Source organism: Silurus meridionalis, chromosome 23, assembly GCF_014805685.1.
Source record: "Silurus meridionalis isolate SWU-2019-XX chromosome 23, ASM1480568v1, whole genome shotgun sequence".
In the NCBI taxonomy this organism is placed as follows: domain Eukaryota; kingdom Metazoa; phylum Chordata; class Actinopteri; order Siluriformes; family Siluridae; genus Silurus; species Silurus meridionalis.
In genome coordinates, this window is record NC_060906.1 from 11,569,804 (window position 1) to 11,585,785 (window position 15,982).

The 15,982-nt window shown below is 40.6% G+C and overlaps 1 protein-coding gene across 3 annotated transcripts in view; it reads left to right on the top strand.

Annotated features, from left to right (window-relative positions):
• The window catches only part of trappc8 (trafficking protein particle complex subunit 8), a 29,406-nt gene extending 15,301 nt beyond the window's left edge, over positions 1-14,105 (top strand). For 2 of the 3 annotated variants that reach the window (XM_046836184.1, XM_046836186.1), the window contains 20 exons: positions 68-168; positions 274-379; positions 497-628; positions 1,411-1,635; positions 1,924-2,032; positions 2,794-2,988; positions 4,000-4,163; positions 4,244-4,318; positions 4,439-4,535; positions 5,158-5,309; positions 5,455-5,888; positions 5,987-6,155; positions 6,379-6,475; positions 9,864-9,932; positions 10,724-10,782; positions 10,980-11,183; positions 12,150-12,251; positions 12,620-12,762; positions 13,115-13,204; positions 13,304-14,105. In XM_046836184.1, the coding sequence (XP_046692140.1) occupies positions 68-168; positions 274-379; positions 497-628; positions 1,411-1,635; positions 1,924-2,032; positions 2,794-2,988; positions 4,000-4,163; positions 4,244-4,318; positions 4,439-4,535; positions 5,158-5,309; positions 5,455-5,888; positions 5,987-6,155; positions 6,379-6,475; positions 9,864-9,932; positions 10,724-10,782; positions 10,980-11,183; positions 12,150-12,251; positions 12,620-12,762; positions 13,115-13,204; positions 13,304-13,538 (2,958 nt within the window). In that variant the 3' untranslated portion in view covers positions 13,539-14,105. The remainder of the gene's footprint in view (positions 1-67; positions 169-273; positions 380-496; positions 629-1,410; positions 1,636-1,923; positions 2,033-2,793; positions 2,989-3,999; positions 4,164-4,243; positions 4,319-4,438; positions 4,536-5,157; positions 5,310-5,454; positions 5,889-5,986; positions 6,156-6,378; positions 6,476-9,863; positions 9,933-10,723; positions 10,783-10,979; positions 11,184-12,149; positions 12,252-12,619; positions 12,763-13,114; positions 13,205-13,303) is intronic. The other variant, XM_046836185.1, reaches the window with a different exon arrangement.
• The last annotated feature ends 1,877 nt before the right edge of the window (positions 14,106-15,982 follow it).

Sequence of the window (15,982 nt, forward strand, 5' to 3'; positions counted from 1 at the left end):
ATTTATTGATTCATGGTTGGCGTGACGCTATAAATGTTTTGTGTTTGTATGTCTGTCTGTTTTGTAGGAGATGGCTGCCGTATCTGCCTTTCTACAGAGTGGAGCCCCCAGGCCGTACCCTGCCCACTACATGGAGACGGCCATCCAGACATATCGAGATGTTTGCAAGTATGGCATGCATACCTTTTTTTTGTTTGTTTGTTTTGTAATCCATTATATAGGCTTGAATTTGAATGATGGTGTGTAATTTTTTACACTCTGCGTGTGATACAGAAACATGATCTTGGCTGAGCGCTGTTCTCTACTAAGTGCTGAGGTGCTGAAGAGTCAGGGCAAATACTCAGAAGCTGCAGCTCTTCTCATCAAGATGACCAGTGAGGTGAGTGCGAGAAAGTGTAAACGTGTTAGCAGTCTCTCTCGTACTCTTTAGAATCCTTGTCGTTAAATCGGAACGATGTGCTTTTCAGCTGTGCTTTGTGTTAATCATCTGTAACAGGATTCGGATCTGCGGAGTGCTCTCTTATTGGAGCAGGCAGCTCACTGCTTCATTAATATGCGCAGCCCAATGGTGAGGAAGTTTGCCTTCCACATGATCCTGTCGGGCCACCGTTACAGCAAAGCCGGGCAGGTGAGAGCGAACCTTCTACTCTGAACACGATTACATCTCAGCTGCATGTTTGTGGGTCAATCAGTTTCCGCTATACATTTGAATGTGGTTTTAGGTCGGAGATAAAATGTCCACGGTTCTATTCCTGGAGCACAATAAGAGCAGTGTTTTTTTCAAGAGAATAATTCAAATGAAACACTGTAGCCTTTATGGAGTCAGTGTACTGTGTACTTCACTATAAGTGATGTCATTATTGTTTTCATTAGTCCTAGTGTTAAGGCTGTATTATTTATGTACTGGAACAGATGTCTTGGTTTGAATGTATTGATTGTCTGTAAGCCTTGTAAAAATCATAGTTTCTAATGTATATTATTTTATCAAGTTGTATTAGGAAATAAACCCATGTAATTATTTTGACCTCTGTGTCAGGAGCATGAGCACTGGGTTTGTCTGTACTAAGGTTGCAAATGGGTGGAACATTTCCAGTAAATTTCCAGATCTGGGTGGCCTTGCAGTGAGTGTGCATGTGATTGATGAATGTGCAGGTAGAAATTCAACTGAAATCTGGATGTTTTAACCAAAACTATCCTGCAAGATTTCTTTACATTTAAGCTCCTTGTTATAGGCTAACCTGCAATTTTATACATTCCCAGGCTATTCTCATTAATTCCCATTCATTCTAATGGAAGGTTTCCAGTTTTGAAAATTCCCAGAGTTTTGCAACCCTAGTCTGTACTTCTTAAATGTTTTGGATGTAGTAACAGATGCTTCTGTTGCTCGTATGTGTTAATGTTCTCTTGCAGAAGAGACATGCATTACGGTGTTACTGCCAGGCCATGCAGGTTTATAAAGGGAAGGGCTGGACTCTCGCCGAAGATCACATCAACTTCACCATCGGCCGACAGTCGTTCACTCTGAACCATCCCGAAAACGCTATAGCCGCCTTCCGGCACATTCTCATCGGCGACAGCAAGCAGTCCGCTGTGCAGCAGAGCGCCTTCCTCAGGGAATACCTGTATGTGTACAGGGTAAGAGGTTCATGTCTTTTAAACACCAGATGAAGGAACACCAGTGTTGTGCTCAGTGTTGAGTTTTATGGACTGTGGAGGTTTAAGTAGTCAAATTGAGTCAAATCAAACTGTGGAGGTTTAAGTAGTCAAAGTACTGACTTCTCTCGGGCATGTTTCCCAATTTATGCAGCATTATGAAATCCTTCCCATTTTGTCTGTTACTCACAAAAGTGTTCATGATTTGCGTTTCTTTATAATAATCATAATCGAATCAACAACCTTGTCCATTGCACGTTGTGTTTTCAGAGCGCGAGTCAGCCGTCTAACGAGAACGCTCTGCCCCATCTGCCTCTGCCTTGCTTACTCTGCACCCAGACACGCGTGTTCTTCGGCCACGAACGCCGACTTGCAGAGGGTAAGACATGCATAAACGACATTGCACGCAAACATGAATATGAACAATATGAATTCGAGCCCTTGAGGGAGTGTATTTTGCCCCAGTGCAGTTTCTCAAACTCTCAAAGTACCTCAAAGTGGAGAACATTTCGAGAAAATGAAAGATCTTTAAGACTGGGCATAAAACTCCTGTATATTTCTATAATTTTTTTATATATATATATATATATATATATATATATATATAGTGTGTATGTGTGTGTGTATATATATATATACACACATACATACACACATATATATATATATATATATATATATATATATATATACATATATGTATATGTGTGTGTGTATGTGTGTATATATATATATATATATATATATATATATATATATATATATATATATATATATATGTATGTATATATATATATATATATATATATGTCATGCATTTGAATCATCCTTTCTTTAAGAAACATCTGCCATTCAAGAAAATATCAGTGTTTTAGATAGTACATGCTATTAATATCTGAATATATACAATTATTTCAGCTCCATATTTCAGCTGTAGAATAGGGTGATTATATAAAAATATACTAGGAAACACGTCGTAACATTTAACAAGTGGTTACAGAGTTGACTTTATATATTGTTGCTACCCATCACAATATTTTTGTTTTGTTTTAAGCTAGCTCTCATGTTTTTTCAAATCAAGTGACTGGATTTTAAAATTGAGATGTTGCTGATTGCAGACGTGTGTTTGTGTGTTAACAGGGGAAAAGCAAGCAGCCACCCATGTGTGGCTGGACCAGGAATACGACAAGGAACAGTCCCAGCTGTGGGTGGAGCTGGAAGAGCAGGTAGTGGCTGTAGTAAACAGGGGTAGCCTACCAATCAGCTTCCAGCCGACGCAGTACTGCTTCAGCAGCCACACCGATAATCTGCGCTACCCTCTCGCTGTGGTGGAAGGTACGACTCCTCTCAGGCCTCCAACCACCAGTGACTATATCAATTGTTTCACAACAAACCTCACTCAGTATATTTACCGTAATTTCCGGACTATTAAACGCACCCAAATATAAGCCGCACCCACTGAATTTTACAAAGATTTTTATTTTGAACATAAATACGCCGCACCTGTCTATAAGAAACTAATGAACACTGAAACTAATCTACATTGAAACTAATGAACTTTACACAGGCTTTAATGAAAGACAGTTTCTGTTACACGGCTTGTATCTAAACAGTAGCCTACCAAGAAAGTCATTTTTCACTGTCTTCCTCCTTCCTTTCACAACTATTTCTCTCGGGAGTTTTTCTTTTGGCATCGCTATGCTGCTTAAAAATCACCATCGGTGAAGCTTTTCTCCCGATGCCGTGCAGCTCAGAACACAGGTGAAGTGTGTTTTTTCATGCCCGGTTGTTTTCAGCGTGACGAATGATTCGCATTTCCTGTTGACAGTCTGAGTGAGCGGCAGGTCAAACGTCAGAGGAACATCATCCATATTTATGATGTGGTGCGGCCCGATTCGGTGGGAGCGCATCTGATTTAATATAAAGAGTTTCACTGGTTCACCTGAACCCGTTCTGCAATTTCATTGGTCTAATGTTATGGGGCTCAGTGTTTTGGCTTGAAGTTTGTGAAACCGAAAACCCAGAAAAAAATCCAAGCAAGTCAGCCGCTCCGTTGTTTAAGCCGCGGGGTTCAAAGCGTGGGAAAAAAAGTAGCGGCTTATAGTCCGGAAAATACAATATCAATTAATAACAGAACTGGGTGAGGAACTAAAAACAGAAACTTTCCTGACTTGCTTGGTTATCATTAGCTTTGTAGCTTTGTGGGGAAAAAAAACTGCAATGAGAAACTTCACTCATGACAATGGGCTTGATGTGTGTAATATTAAAGTGGAACAATTTTCCCAATAGTTGCAAGTCAATAGCAACAATCACATCACAAAACTCCATTGCGTTGCATCTCTGCAGAGCCCATTGTCGTGGAAGTGGTGTTCAGAAATCCTCTAAAGGTTCCACTGGCTTTGTCTGAGCTGTCTCTGCTGTGGAAGTTCACACCAAAAGTCTTTTCTGGGACTCAAGGAGGCACGATTGGAGAAACCATCTCCAATGAAAAGGAGGCAGCCTCAAGCAAGGTAAGTAAGTGTGAGGTTGTCGAGGTTTTAATTATTAATCGGTATGTCTGTCTCCTGTGGTTAATGTTTTCACGTTACAGGCCACAGCACTCGATGACCTTATCAGCACTGAAGTCATTCCAGAGTTCCTTATGAATCCTGAAGAAACAAAAGTGGTGAGGATTTTAATTAACCTTTTCTTTTTCTTTTTGTGTGTTTTTCTTGGTGTATTTGATATTTCATGTTTGTGTCTTTTTTTTTTTTTTTTTTTTTTTTTTTTTTTTTTTAAACTTCAGGCTCGCTTGAAGTTGCTTCCTTATAAAACCGGAGCGCTGCATGTACTTGGTGTGGTGTACAACCTGGGCACAGGAGAGGAGGACAACACTGGGGAAGGTATCGAACACTCAATCACACACTCGCAGTCCTGTAGTTTAATCCTTACATTGAACCATGATTACATTTAAAGATCCTGTACTGCTCTACTGATCCTGGATGATTAGATGAATTTCATCTCACGCTTCATTTGTATTGTAACACACATTCAGTGGCGAGTATGTACAGGCGGTCCCCCAAAAAAGAAGGAGGTGCGTTACAGTGACACCATCGTAACTTGTAAATGACGTAAGCCGAGACATGGACTAACCTACACAGGAGTCTTAAAGAATGGTGATTAGTTATGGGGTTGTATACTGTAATATGGTAATTTAACAAATTACTGTACACAATTTAGCAAAACGGCAATTTATAGTGCTACCGTAATGCATGTGGACATGCGTCTCACAAGGCGGGAGATTCGTATCACTCTAGTCATAGTAAGATTTTTTTCAAAAAGTGCCACCATCGTAACTGTATTCAAATGTCTGATCTATTATTTTCTGCTACAAGCAAATAGTCCTAAATTAATGATTGTTAAATAAGCAGAAATTATTAACATGTTTTTTTGTAATAACTCCGCTTGTACTTGAGGATCTATTTCAGTGTCTTCAGAGCATTGTCGGTTTTCTTCTGTTCTCAGCAGCCAGTCCTTTGATGTGTGTCCGCGGGAGGCAGGATCTGGAGATCCAGGGGCCGAGACTGAACACGACCAAAGAGGAGAAGACCTCTGTCCAACACGGATCAGACCGTCGCCTTGAACCCATCATCACTCCTCCAATGCCTCTGCTGGAGGTCTGTGTGTGTGTGTTTCTGTAGCACAGCAGCAACCTTTAATCCCTTAGCGCTTGTTTGCAGGCTTAAGCCACATCCAGTCTGCAGTTGCCGTGCATCTGTTAAAGGCGCTCTTACCGAAATGTTCGTTATCCTCTTATCCCAGGTGTTTTTCATTAACTTCCCCACGGGCCTGCTGTGCGGCGAGATCAGAAAAGCGTGGGTGGAGTTCATCAACGTGAGCGCCGTTCCCCTCGCTGGCTTGCGGGTGGTGTCCACCCACCCAGAGTTCTTCACTTTTGGAAGTGCGACCTCTGACCTCACCCCAGTGACCCCCACTGCTGCCGAACACTGCTCCGCTTACAAAACGATGGCCACGCCGCCGTCAGTGGCCGCAGTGACTCTGGTATCTCCCGCGTCGTTCGGCGTGACGGGGGATGACCGGCCCGCGATCGCTGAGATTCCGTTAACGGCAGGAGTTCTGGGACCAGGTGAGGCACTACAGATACCACTGTGGCTCAGAGGACCTGACCGCGAGGGCGTGCACGAGATTCACTTCCTGTTTTACTACGAGAGCGTGGAGAAAAATGCAAAGCTCAGGTACCCGCCAGCAGAGGGCACTTTAATATTTTTTTCGCAAAATCAGCATCGAGCTCACAGGCTCAAACGTCTCTCGCTTTTCCCTTTTTTATTCTCAGCCACCGGGTGCTGCGGCACACAGCCTTCATCTGTGCAAGTCGTTCCCTGAGCGCGAGAGTGACGGCATGCCGCAGTAACGTGCTGCCAGGAGAAGTCAGGAATGAGGAAAAGGGGGAGGAGCGCAGCGGCAGCATGCTGGTGTTCGTGGATGTGGAAAACATCAACACTGTATGCCAGCAGATACATCTTACATTCCTATGCATGACCAGCACCTCTTTTTATTTTCTAACCAAAGTTTTGATTGCACAACTATCACATATTTTAATACGCACAAGGCATCGTTTCTTGTGTCCGTGTGATTTGGTGCTGACATGAGCGATTTGTCGTTATTCAGAGTACGCATTGTAACGCCTCTCATTCTCTGTCCGTCCATAATATCCCTCACGTGCAGAGCGAAGCAGGAGTGCGCGAGTTCCACATAGTGCAGGTGTCCAGCAGCAGCAGACACTGGAGGCTACACAAGTGCATCAATCCTGCTGGAGACAAAGGTCTGAGTCGTCTACATTTTCATCTCTTAGTCACCCTTTTTTTCCTTTCGCTTTCAAACTTCCTTATTGAGAGCCATACTTCCGATTCACTAAATACAAATGTGCAGAATTACATTATGTTGTATCTTGTTCATGATTTTGTTTTTATGTTGAAGTGTAAGCAGATTGGCTTAAAGTTGGACTGCTGATAAACGTACAGCTCCTACTTAATAACTGTTACTGACTCCTGCTGCTCTTCACACCTTTCCTGACACTTTGGTTAGGGATTTTTTTCGGGGGTGATGCAGTTGAAAGTTTTCATAGTATTGATATTCTAGTAACAAGTGTACCATTCACTTCATTAGAAACAACCACAGGTTCTTGCAGTCATCTAAAAACAGGGTTTCTGCAGACTCTTTAAAAGTTTCAAAATCTAAATTATAGGTCTTAAAAAGTCTTAAATCGGCTGTTCAAATTTTCCGGTGTTTATGTAACGCTACCTTTTAATGCTCATTGAATGCTCCTTTTTTTTTTGTTGCAAGTCCAAATATAATTCCCTGTCTTACGACTATAAATGAGACCAACATGCAACAGCCAATCAGATTTCTGTTATTGGCACAAATCTCTCTCGGATTGTACCACAGACACGGATTGTATTTTTCCGCATTGTGCAAGTGCAGATTTTTACGATTCCTGACTTGGATCATTTAGGGCTTCATGCCGGTTGCTAACAACATATTTGTGTGTGTGTTTGTGTGTGTGTTTTAATGTGTCTTATATTTTATTTTCAATGGTCTTTAAAAAAATCATAAATCTGACTCGGTGAAACCTGCAGAAACCCTGAAAAAATGATTGAATATATGTATATGCCCGCACACAGTTTTCATCCAGGAAATCAACTTTTTTATTTGATGTTTCTTTTTATCTTGTATATCTGCCTCTCCCGGTGTTAATTTTGCTGCTTTAAACGTGTTATTTCCTAAATATACTATTTCTCTGATAATCCATTGTGGATTAATGTAATCGTTACAGATGGCACACCTTTTTTTTGTATCTATTGGCTGAGGATTTATTACGATTGTACCCAAGAAATGGATCTTCGAATAGACCCACTGGTCTGGATGTATTATCCTTCCATGTGCTGTGCTTTAGTGCCCTGTTAGTGTAATCATGATCTGGTTGATCTGATCACAGATTAGATCATCTCTGCAGTACTTTGCTGAGTCAGGGGTGGCTTCATTGGATATGTGCAGCGAGTGCATTGACGTTCTTATTCGTTTCAGTTTACTCGCTTACTGTGGAAAGTACAAGCGCAAGAGACTTGATGCATCTATAACAAATCAAGTCAAATACCACAAAAGCTTTATTGTGTAGGAAATGTTAAATAATATGCAGTCTTGTTCTGCAAGTCAGCATGATTTAAATGTCGCGGCCTAATGAGTTGAAAGTAGGGATCTGATTTCTGACCGCTCAACCATTTATTCATTTGTCTTTTTACGCCCGATTTATTTCGGAATTGCGCCATGTCCTCAGACTACATTGGTAGGCCTGTACCTAATCATGCACGAACATGTCATTTGTGTGGACGTGTTCGAAAATCTGTGCGCAGGACGGGAAGATGGCAATCTGCAACGCCTGCAAAGGACATTAATCGTGTAGGAGCAACAGTGAAGACGTTCGGCACAACAAACTTGATCAGACATTTAAAGGTTCATCCCACGCAGAGCGACGTACAGCACTGGAAATGCAGAGCTCCCTGTCTGAGGCACAGATACAACAAGCGAACAGATGTTGGTGTACTGGCGTGCAAATACGAGCTGCATATGCGTCATTAAAGTCGGCGCACCTGCGTACCTGTTCGAGCCCTGCACTGTAAACGTTTGGATGAGGAGCAAAACGGACAAATCTTTTCTCGCATGCACTTTTGAAAAGCCAGGCGATGGCCATGTTTTAATTTAATGCCAGTTTCAACTAAATTTAAAAACAAAAGCCGCCATTGCTTTTGTACATCTGTGTTTGTAGTAAATGTAGTCTGCTTACTGTGCAGGTACTGCTATTAAATTCAGATGGTTACCGTTATTGTTTTCAATAGCCCAGTTTGGCCTGTTAAATACCAAATCAACATCTTGTTAATGTATACTTTTTTACTGTTGCTTGATAAAAAAAAATTATAATAAATCTGTATCGGAATCGACCATAAAAGATTATCATGTGAAAAATAGACTGCTGAAGGGTAACTGTCGTTCAGTCTGCTACTGTGTAACTTAATGATGTAATATCTCCTGTCAGACATTGCGCAAGTGGTTTTTGATCTAAATTTTTTGACCGATTTTTACTTTATAATTATTGTTGTAACAGCAAGAAACATGCACCAATATGGACAAAAGTTTGTTGATGCCTGACCATAAGAATTATGTGATTTTCCCCATTTGCTGTTATAATTACCTCCTCTCTTTTTGGAAGATGTTTTACTAGATTTTGGGGTATGGTCGCGCAGATTATGCTCCTTCAGCCGCAAAGGTGTTAGTAAAGTCAAGTACTGATGTAGGTGAGGAGGCCTGAGGGTGCAGTCAGTATTCCACTTTATCCCAAAGGTGTTCAGTAGGATTGAGGTCAGACCGCTATAGCAGGCCACTTAAGATCTTTCAATTCAACCCATGTAAAGCATATCTTGATTAAGCTTTCTTTGTGCAAAGAGGCATTGCCATTCTGGAACAGGTTTGGGTTTCTTAGTTTAAGTGGATGGAAAATGTAATGGTACTTTCAAAAGTCAGGTGTCTCAATTCTTTTGTCCGTATAGTTTGTTTTTACAGTCCTGGAAAGCAGTGCCAATGATTTCTCACACCACCCTCAAATGCCCTCCTGATCTCTTCATTCACTATAGCCGACACGGAAACTCATAAGAACATTCTCCAGTTTTCTTTGACGAAAGATGTTGAATGGGAAAGTGCTCGACACATTTTCTTGATCTAGCTAAGAAAAAAAGAACAAATGTTTTAGCCCATTTAAGCTTTTCTGAGACTTGGATCGAAAACCGAGTGACGAAGACCATCGAAGACCATTTCTAAATCACATACATTGGGGAAAAAAAGAGGTGTTTGAGGCCCAGAGTCAGAGTTAAAGCAAATCATTTGAATTCTGACTGTATAAAAGTACACTTTTAGAGCAAAAAAAGGCTCGGGGCTACTCGCCACTTACTCATTGGCTATTCAATCAATTCTTATTATAAATAAATAATAGGTTTCGAAAATCAATAGGAAATATGAAATCTGCAGTTGAATACGTGTACAAATTCGAATTTTGAGCAAAAAGGCTGCAAAAAAAAGGCATGCGTGTGCTGTGAACATTTTCAAGCTGTGCACTTCTTTGTAATTGTTTAAACTTGAATTTTTTATCCTGCTCTTTCTAGATTCTAAATTGGGCAGCAGGGAGAGGGGGAAGCTGTGCTTCAGGGCAACTAGATGCAGAACACAGGAAGGTGAGAACTTGCTTACATGAACAGCTTTTCAGCTTCAGCCATCAGATCATGACTCGTCACAAACCTCTGCAACTAGAGAACACTTCGTATACAGTCATATTCATATACATGAATATCAGTGCAGGTTTATAATTAGCTAATCATGAGGCTGCAGCACAATGTATAGGTTTGGGTTATGCTGAGATGCTTTTCTCCTCACCACAGTTGTTACAAAGTAATTATTTGCCTAGTTAGCCAGATAGAAAAAAAAAGAGCAAGCACAATTATGTAAGCAGACCTACTCCTATGAAAATATTTCAGTCTCGAAGAAGCAACACTTAAAGCCAAAGAGATTAAACTGTTAGAAGCCATTAATATTTTGAAATCACTTTGCATGAGTGTCTTTGTTGTTTTTTTGTTTTGGTTTTGTTTTGTTTTTTATTTCACGCTTACAGTTTCCGTAAAAGACAAATGCATTTTTAGATTTGACTGTAACTATACTGTAGCATTGTGACCAGCACTGTGTGTATTCGGTGCTGCAGTTTACACATTACTGTCTCCATCTTGTCTCTCAGCTAGTTACAGCAAATCTGATTACACCATTTAAAAAAAAAAGCTTTAAAATAAATATTCTGAAGGTTTATTGAAGGAAAAGGTGAATGGACAACCCCTTTTTTTTTAGTTACTTGTGGCATTGAAGCCTTATAAAATATTTCATTTGTGTGTGTTGTGCCAAACTTTGTGTAGCAATATGAGGCTTTTTTAATTCAGTATTCTATACTTTTTTATTTATTTATTTATTCCCTCCCCAGCTACCTCAGACTCAGTAGAAAAGTACACTTTTGCTGACCTAAACCTTGGAAATGAACAGGTAAATCAGAACCTCTCTCTCTCTCTCTCTCTCTCTCTCTCTCTCTCGTGTATATACCTCTAACAGTCAGAACGTTTGAATTCACATTGTTCACATTATTGCTTTTCACTATGTCAAACCGTCCTGAATCAAATGGTTTACTCCCTGTTTTCATCCCATTTCTTTGAATTTTTTTTTTTTTCGTGCCTCTCCATTAGATTGTCAGTTCTATGACTCCGTGTGCCGACTTCTTTTTCCGGAGAGGTCCGCCATCCGAGCCGCGGAAAAGGGTCGTGTCTCAAGGTGCGGCCTCACACATGAGGAGGCAGAGCCTCACCCCTGCGGGCAGGACGGATCACAACCTGACTAGTGTTATACGGAAATGCAGTGAAGTGGAACTCGACATCATCGTCCTTTGGAAGGTGCTTTACTGTTCCTTCACATCAGTGAGACTTTATAAATCCACAGAGCACTTTCCTAGGAATAGTATTCTGCTAATTGCTTCGCCCTTTTGCGCTGACCAAACATATTTTTTCTATGACCGGGATTTCTCACATATTCTTGACCATATTGACACGATTACACAATTCCTGCAGATTGTTCAGGTGCACTTTTTTTGACGATGACTAAGAAGGCCATTCAAGATCGCTAAATTCATTGTGAAACCTTCGCTTTATGACCTAGTTCATTATCATGCCGGAAACAGCTTTATGCGTTATCATGCAGGAAATGGCCATTAGAAGTTGATAAGTTTTGGACATGAAGGAAGCACATGATCATCAGAAATACTCAAATGGATTATGGCTTTCAATTGATGGTGTATTGGTACTAAGAAAACATTCCCCACAGCATTATACTACTTTCACCAGCCTGAGCTGCTGACACAAGGCAGGTTGGGCCCATGGATGTATGCTGTTGTCACCTGATCCTGCTATCGTTAGCAGAAATCGTTAGCCGATTCATCGCTGCACTATGCTACGTGTTTCTAGCTGTGCTTCCTGGCATTCTATTCTGCTCACCACAAATGTAAGGAATGTTGGTGTAAGTTAGTGTAGGCTTTTTTATTATTTAAATTGCACCATTCTGCACGACTTTTGGATCTATAATCATTTACGGTATTTCGAAGTGTCCGCGATAACAATACCGTGCATGTTCATCATCCCGATTTCTTGTCTACACAGTGTTTAGCAGTCAAAAGAAAAAAATGCCAGATAAACGTATACTACTTAATAATAGGATATGATTTGGCTTAGTGGCAGAAGTAGTAAATATTTTTGCCATAGTCACCCCCTGCATTGCAGTGCAGCTCCGTGGCTGATTTTGCAGCTTTACATTGTGTGTTTTCATCTCTAAATTACAGTTTCTAATGCCTTGGACTGTTCTTGCAGGCGTATGTTGTGGAGGACAACAAGCAGCTCATTTTAGAGGGACAACTCCACGTTGCTTTGCAAACTATCGGCAAGGAGGCGTGCTCGCTCGCACAAAAAGAGGTATCCCTTCAAAGATTCCACCTATTAAAAAGTGCCTGAAGCATTACAGTACCTGGTTTTTAGTACGAATGTGCAGTATTGTTAATGCATGCATACAATGAACAATAGTTGGTTATATACTTCCTTGTGTAATTCATTCAGTCTCCATCGACACTGTCGTTCACGTGAGTGAAGCGACGTTCAATACATAGAATTCAAAGGTGTGTCCCGAATTGCAAATTATGCAACTGAAGAAATTTGTTTTCGTTGACTGGGTGTCCTACAAGTAATAGCAATAATTAATTCCCTCGGGGCCGCACTACGTAACATTCAGGGATTCTTGTACATTGTTTTCCGCTGACACTGCAGATTTGATGTGTGTTTGGCAGGAAGCACAGGAGATGGTGCTGCTAAAGTTCAAGCCTGATCCTCCACCTCCTGTTGGCAAACCCTCGCTGGAACAGCTTTCTCATCTCATCAAGACCTGTCTGCACTATCCTGAGTCCTATGACCACCCTTTCCCACAGAAAAGGTGTCTAACACACTCTCACACACAAAACATTCGTGTGTCTGGAAATAGTATGCGCATTAAAGTGACCCAAGTTTTCCAGAATTTGCTTTGTTGTAAATTCAAGTTTTCTACATGAGAAATAAAGTATATGAGTGCAGTTTACCTTCTAGTTAAACTCATTTGCCCAAATGGCTTGAATGGCCCACTTCAAAACCCATTCATTCAAAATGTGTCAATATAAATCCTAAAAGAAACGGATATTGAATACAAATGCATGATTATGTCAAGGATACAGACTGAATAAGCAGAAATCTGCTGATTGTGTTTCCTTGTGGATTATTTATCTAATTTGTGTTTATCTTTTTCTCTCCAGTTTATGCATGGTACCAGTTACCCTGACTCTCTCCAACAGTTCCTTGGCTCAGGTGGATGTGATCATTGACCTGCGGCAGAAAACGACAAGGTAATCGAGACCGAGACAAAATTACCAGCGCACAGTAAAATGTTCTCCTTTTTTTGTGTGTTTTTTCTAACTACCAGTCATCTCTTCTGTTCTTGATAGCCCCGAGTCACTTGAGGTGCATGGTGCGTTTACATGGTTGGGACAGACCCAGTACAAGCTGCAGCTGAGGCCACAGGAAGTCCACCAGCTCTCGCTGAAGGCCTGCTTTTTCCAGGCTGGTGTTTATAACCTGGGCACGGCACGGGTATTTGCCAAGCTTGCCCAGTCAGGCACCTTGTGTGAGACCAGCCAGCAGACCGCGATGCCAGCTCTCATCATCATTAACAGTGTGTGAGCCTGTCATGGGTGCAGTCCTGCTGCTACTGCTTCAGCCTGCTTCAACTCACCCCCTCCTTCCACAGCACATTTTCTTTCAGACTACAGCAGTTTTCTACTTTAAAATAATGAAATAAAACTAAAATTGGAGGGGGCACGGGGGCAGTGTACTGAAGTTAACACGTTCATATGCATCTGACATTCTTGTAATCTCTGGGGAGATGATAAAGACCAATGTGTGTACCCTTGTTGTTTTTGTCTTAAATGCAGAGAATGGATTTTAAGCATAAGGGGTTTTTTGTTTTGTTTTTTTTCTTTTCCAAGAATATTTCTCATATCACTATTTTTATTTTATGAATCCATTTTATTTACCCGAAACAACACATATGACTAAACCTGTGTGTGTGTGCACAAGCAAACGCGTGCATGCGTGGATGTTGCTAAACAAATGGGTGTTCAATCTCTTCAGATTGCCAGTGTTTCAGGCACAATGCTTCATTTCTGTACTAACAAAGACTTCGCTCCATGTGGATACTTGAAGCTGCGTAATTAAAAATGTAACCTGCTACAGGACTTGTTTTCTCAACCTAATGGACCATGGTGTAATTTCTTATTCAAAGAGCAGGCTGTCTAAGCCAGTGACATGTAACTGGCACCTGTTATCTAATGAGGAAGCCGTGGCATGTGTAAGCCCCTGCAGTAATGTGACCAGCTGTGGGTTATTCTGGGTGTGTGTGTGTGTGTGTGTGTGTGTGTGTGTGTGTGTGTGTGTGTGTTTGTGTGTGGGGTTCGGCTGGACTGGGCTGATTTCACAGGAATAATGTCATTTTCTTTCCTTTACGAAACCCAATCATTACCTTCCTCTTTCCATTTGTCTCCTCTGATTAAACTGTTATTTAATGTATCTATGTGATTGCTTTTCAGACAAAAAAATATGTATTATATTTATAACAAATGACTGTAAATAGAATAAAATGTAACCAAATAACCACAGAGTGTATTTTTTTTTTTTTTTTTGGTTCTCAATGTACATCATAGGTGCTTTATACATAAATTGCCCCTATATACTGTACATAGGAACAAAGATTTGTGGACATGTTAATCACGTCAGGATCAGGGGTCCTAATACTTTGGTCTATAGTGTAGTGTTGTATTTAACACCTTAGTTCAAGTTTACTTCTATAGTGCTTTTCACAATGGACATTATCCCAAGCAGCTTTACAGAACTTAAGATTTATAGTAAATGTGTATTTATCCCTGATGAGCAGCCTGAGGTGAGTGGGCAAGGAAAAACTCCTTTAGATGTTATGAGAAAGAAACCGTGAGAGGAACCAGGCTCAAAAGGGGAACTCATCCTCATTTGGATGATATCAAGTGTGTATTTATAAATCTTAAAACAATACAAAACACCAGAGTAAAAGAACTACCATGACCACCAGAGAGTGATTATGAGTAATGTCCTTTCTACAGTCTTACAGTCAGTTGATGTGGTGGAACCAGGAGCTACTGAGCAACCCATAAAATAGCTCAACATTTGAGATCATCATTGATCCAACACCAACTCCTCCATGCCAGAGCCTTTAAACATTCAGAGGTTCAATGTCCAAACTGTACATGAAGTGGAATCGAAATGGTGCTGGTACGTCTCTAGATGTTTGCAGGGTCAGCATCTACTTCTTTGAAGGGCCATAATCTTCATGAGGTGAGACACGACTGGAGCTGAAGTATACACTATCCTTAAAGGCGTTGGAAATAAACTCCTAATTTCTAAATCTTAATGTTTAAAATTTAATTGTTAAATCCCAGTATGGCCTTTTTTCACAATGGAATGTGGCCAGGTAATGTTTAATGTTTTGCACATCTTCATTTGTCCACTTCCAGTAAACCTGTGCCTACTATTCTGTAGCATTAGATTCTTGTTCTTTGCTGACAGGACTGTAATTTGATTCTGCGGTCTCCTGTTGTAGCTCATCCGTTCTAAAGAATTTGCCATTTTACGTGTTCTAAGATGTTTTCCTTCTCGTCATTGTAGTGAAAGGTGGTTAGTCGAGTTCCATAGCCTTCCTCTCAACTCAAACCAGTATGGCTTAAACATTCTGAATACAGGGGGATACTCTGCTATTCTACTATAATTTCCACATAAATAAAACATCTTGCAAATAGGATTGACACCTGAGATGCAGGTTAATCATGCGTCTCCAGAACACAACACACATATATAAAATAATATTTAAAAATAATGACATTTTACTTTGTCTCTTCGTTGTCTTTCGTAGACAAAAAGTAGAAAAATAAACTCTGAGTAATTTTTTTATCTGATGTTATCTTATACATCATCATGTGTTAAGGTGTCTGTTTTCCTTCCCTTGATCCCAGGGTCCAGACATAGTCAATAGTGTTCCAGACATACTGCTCATCTTCTGAAGACATCGACAAGCGTTGAGCTCCTTCAGTAGCTTTAAA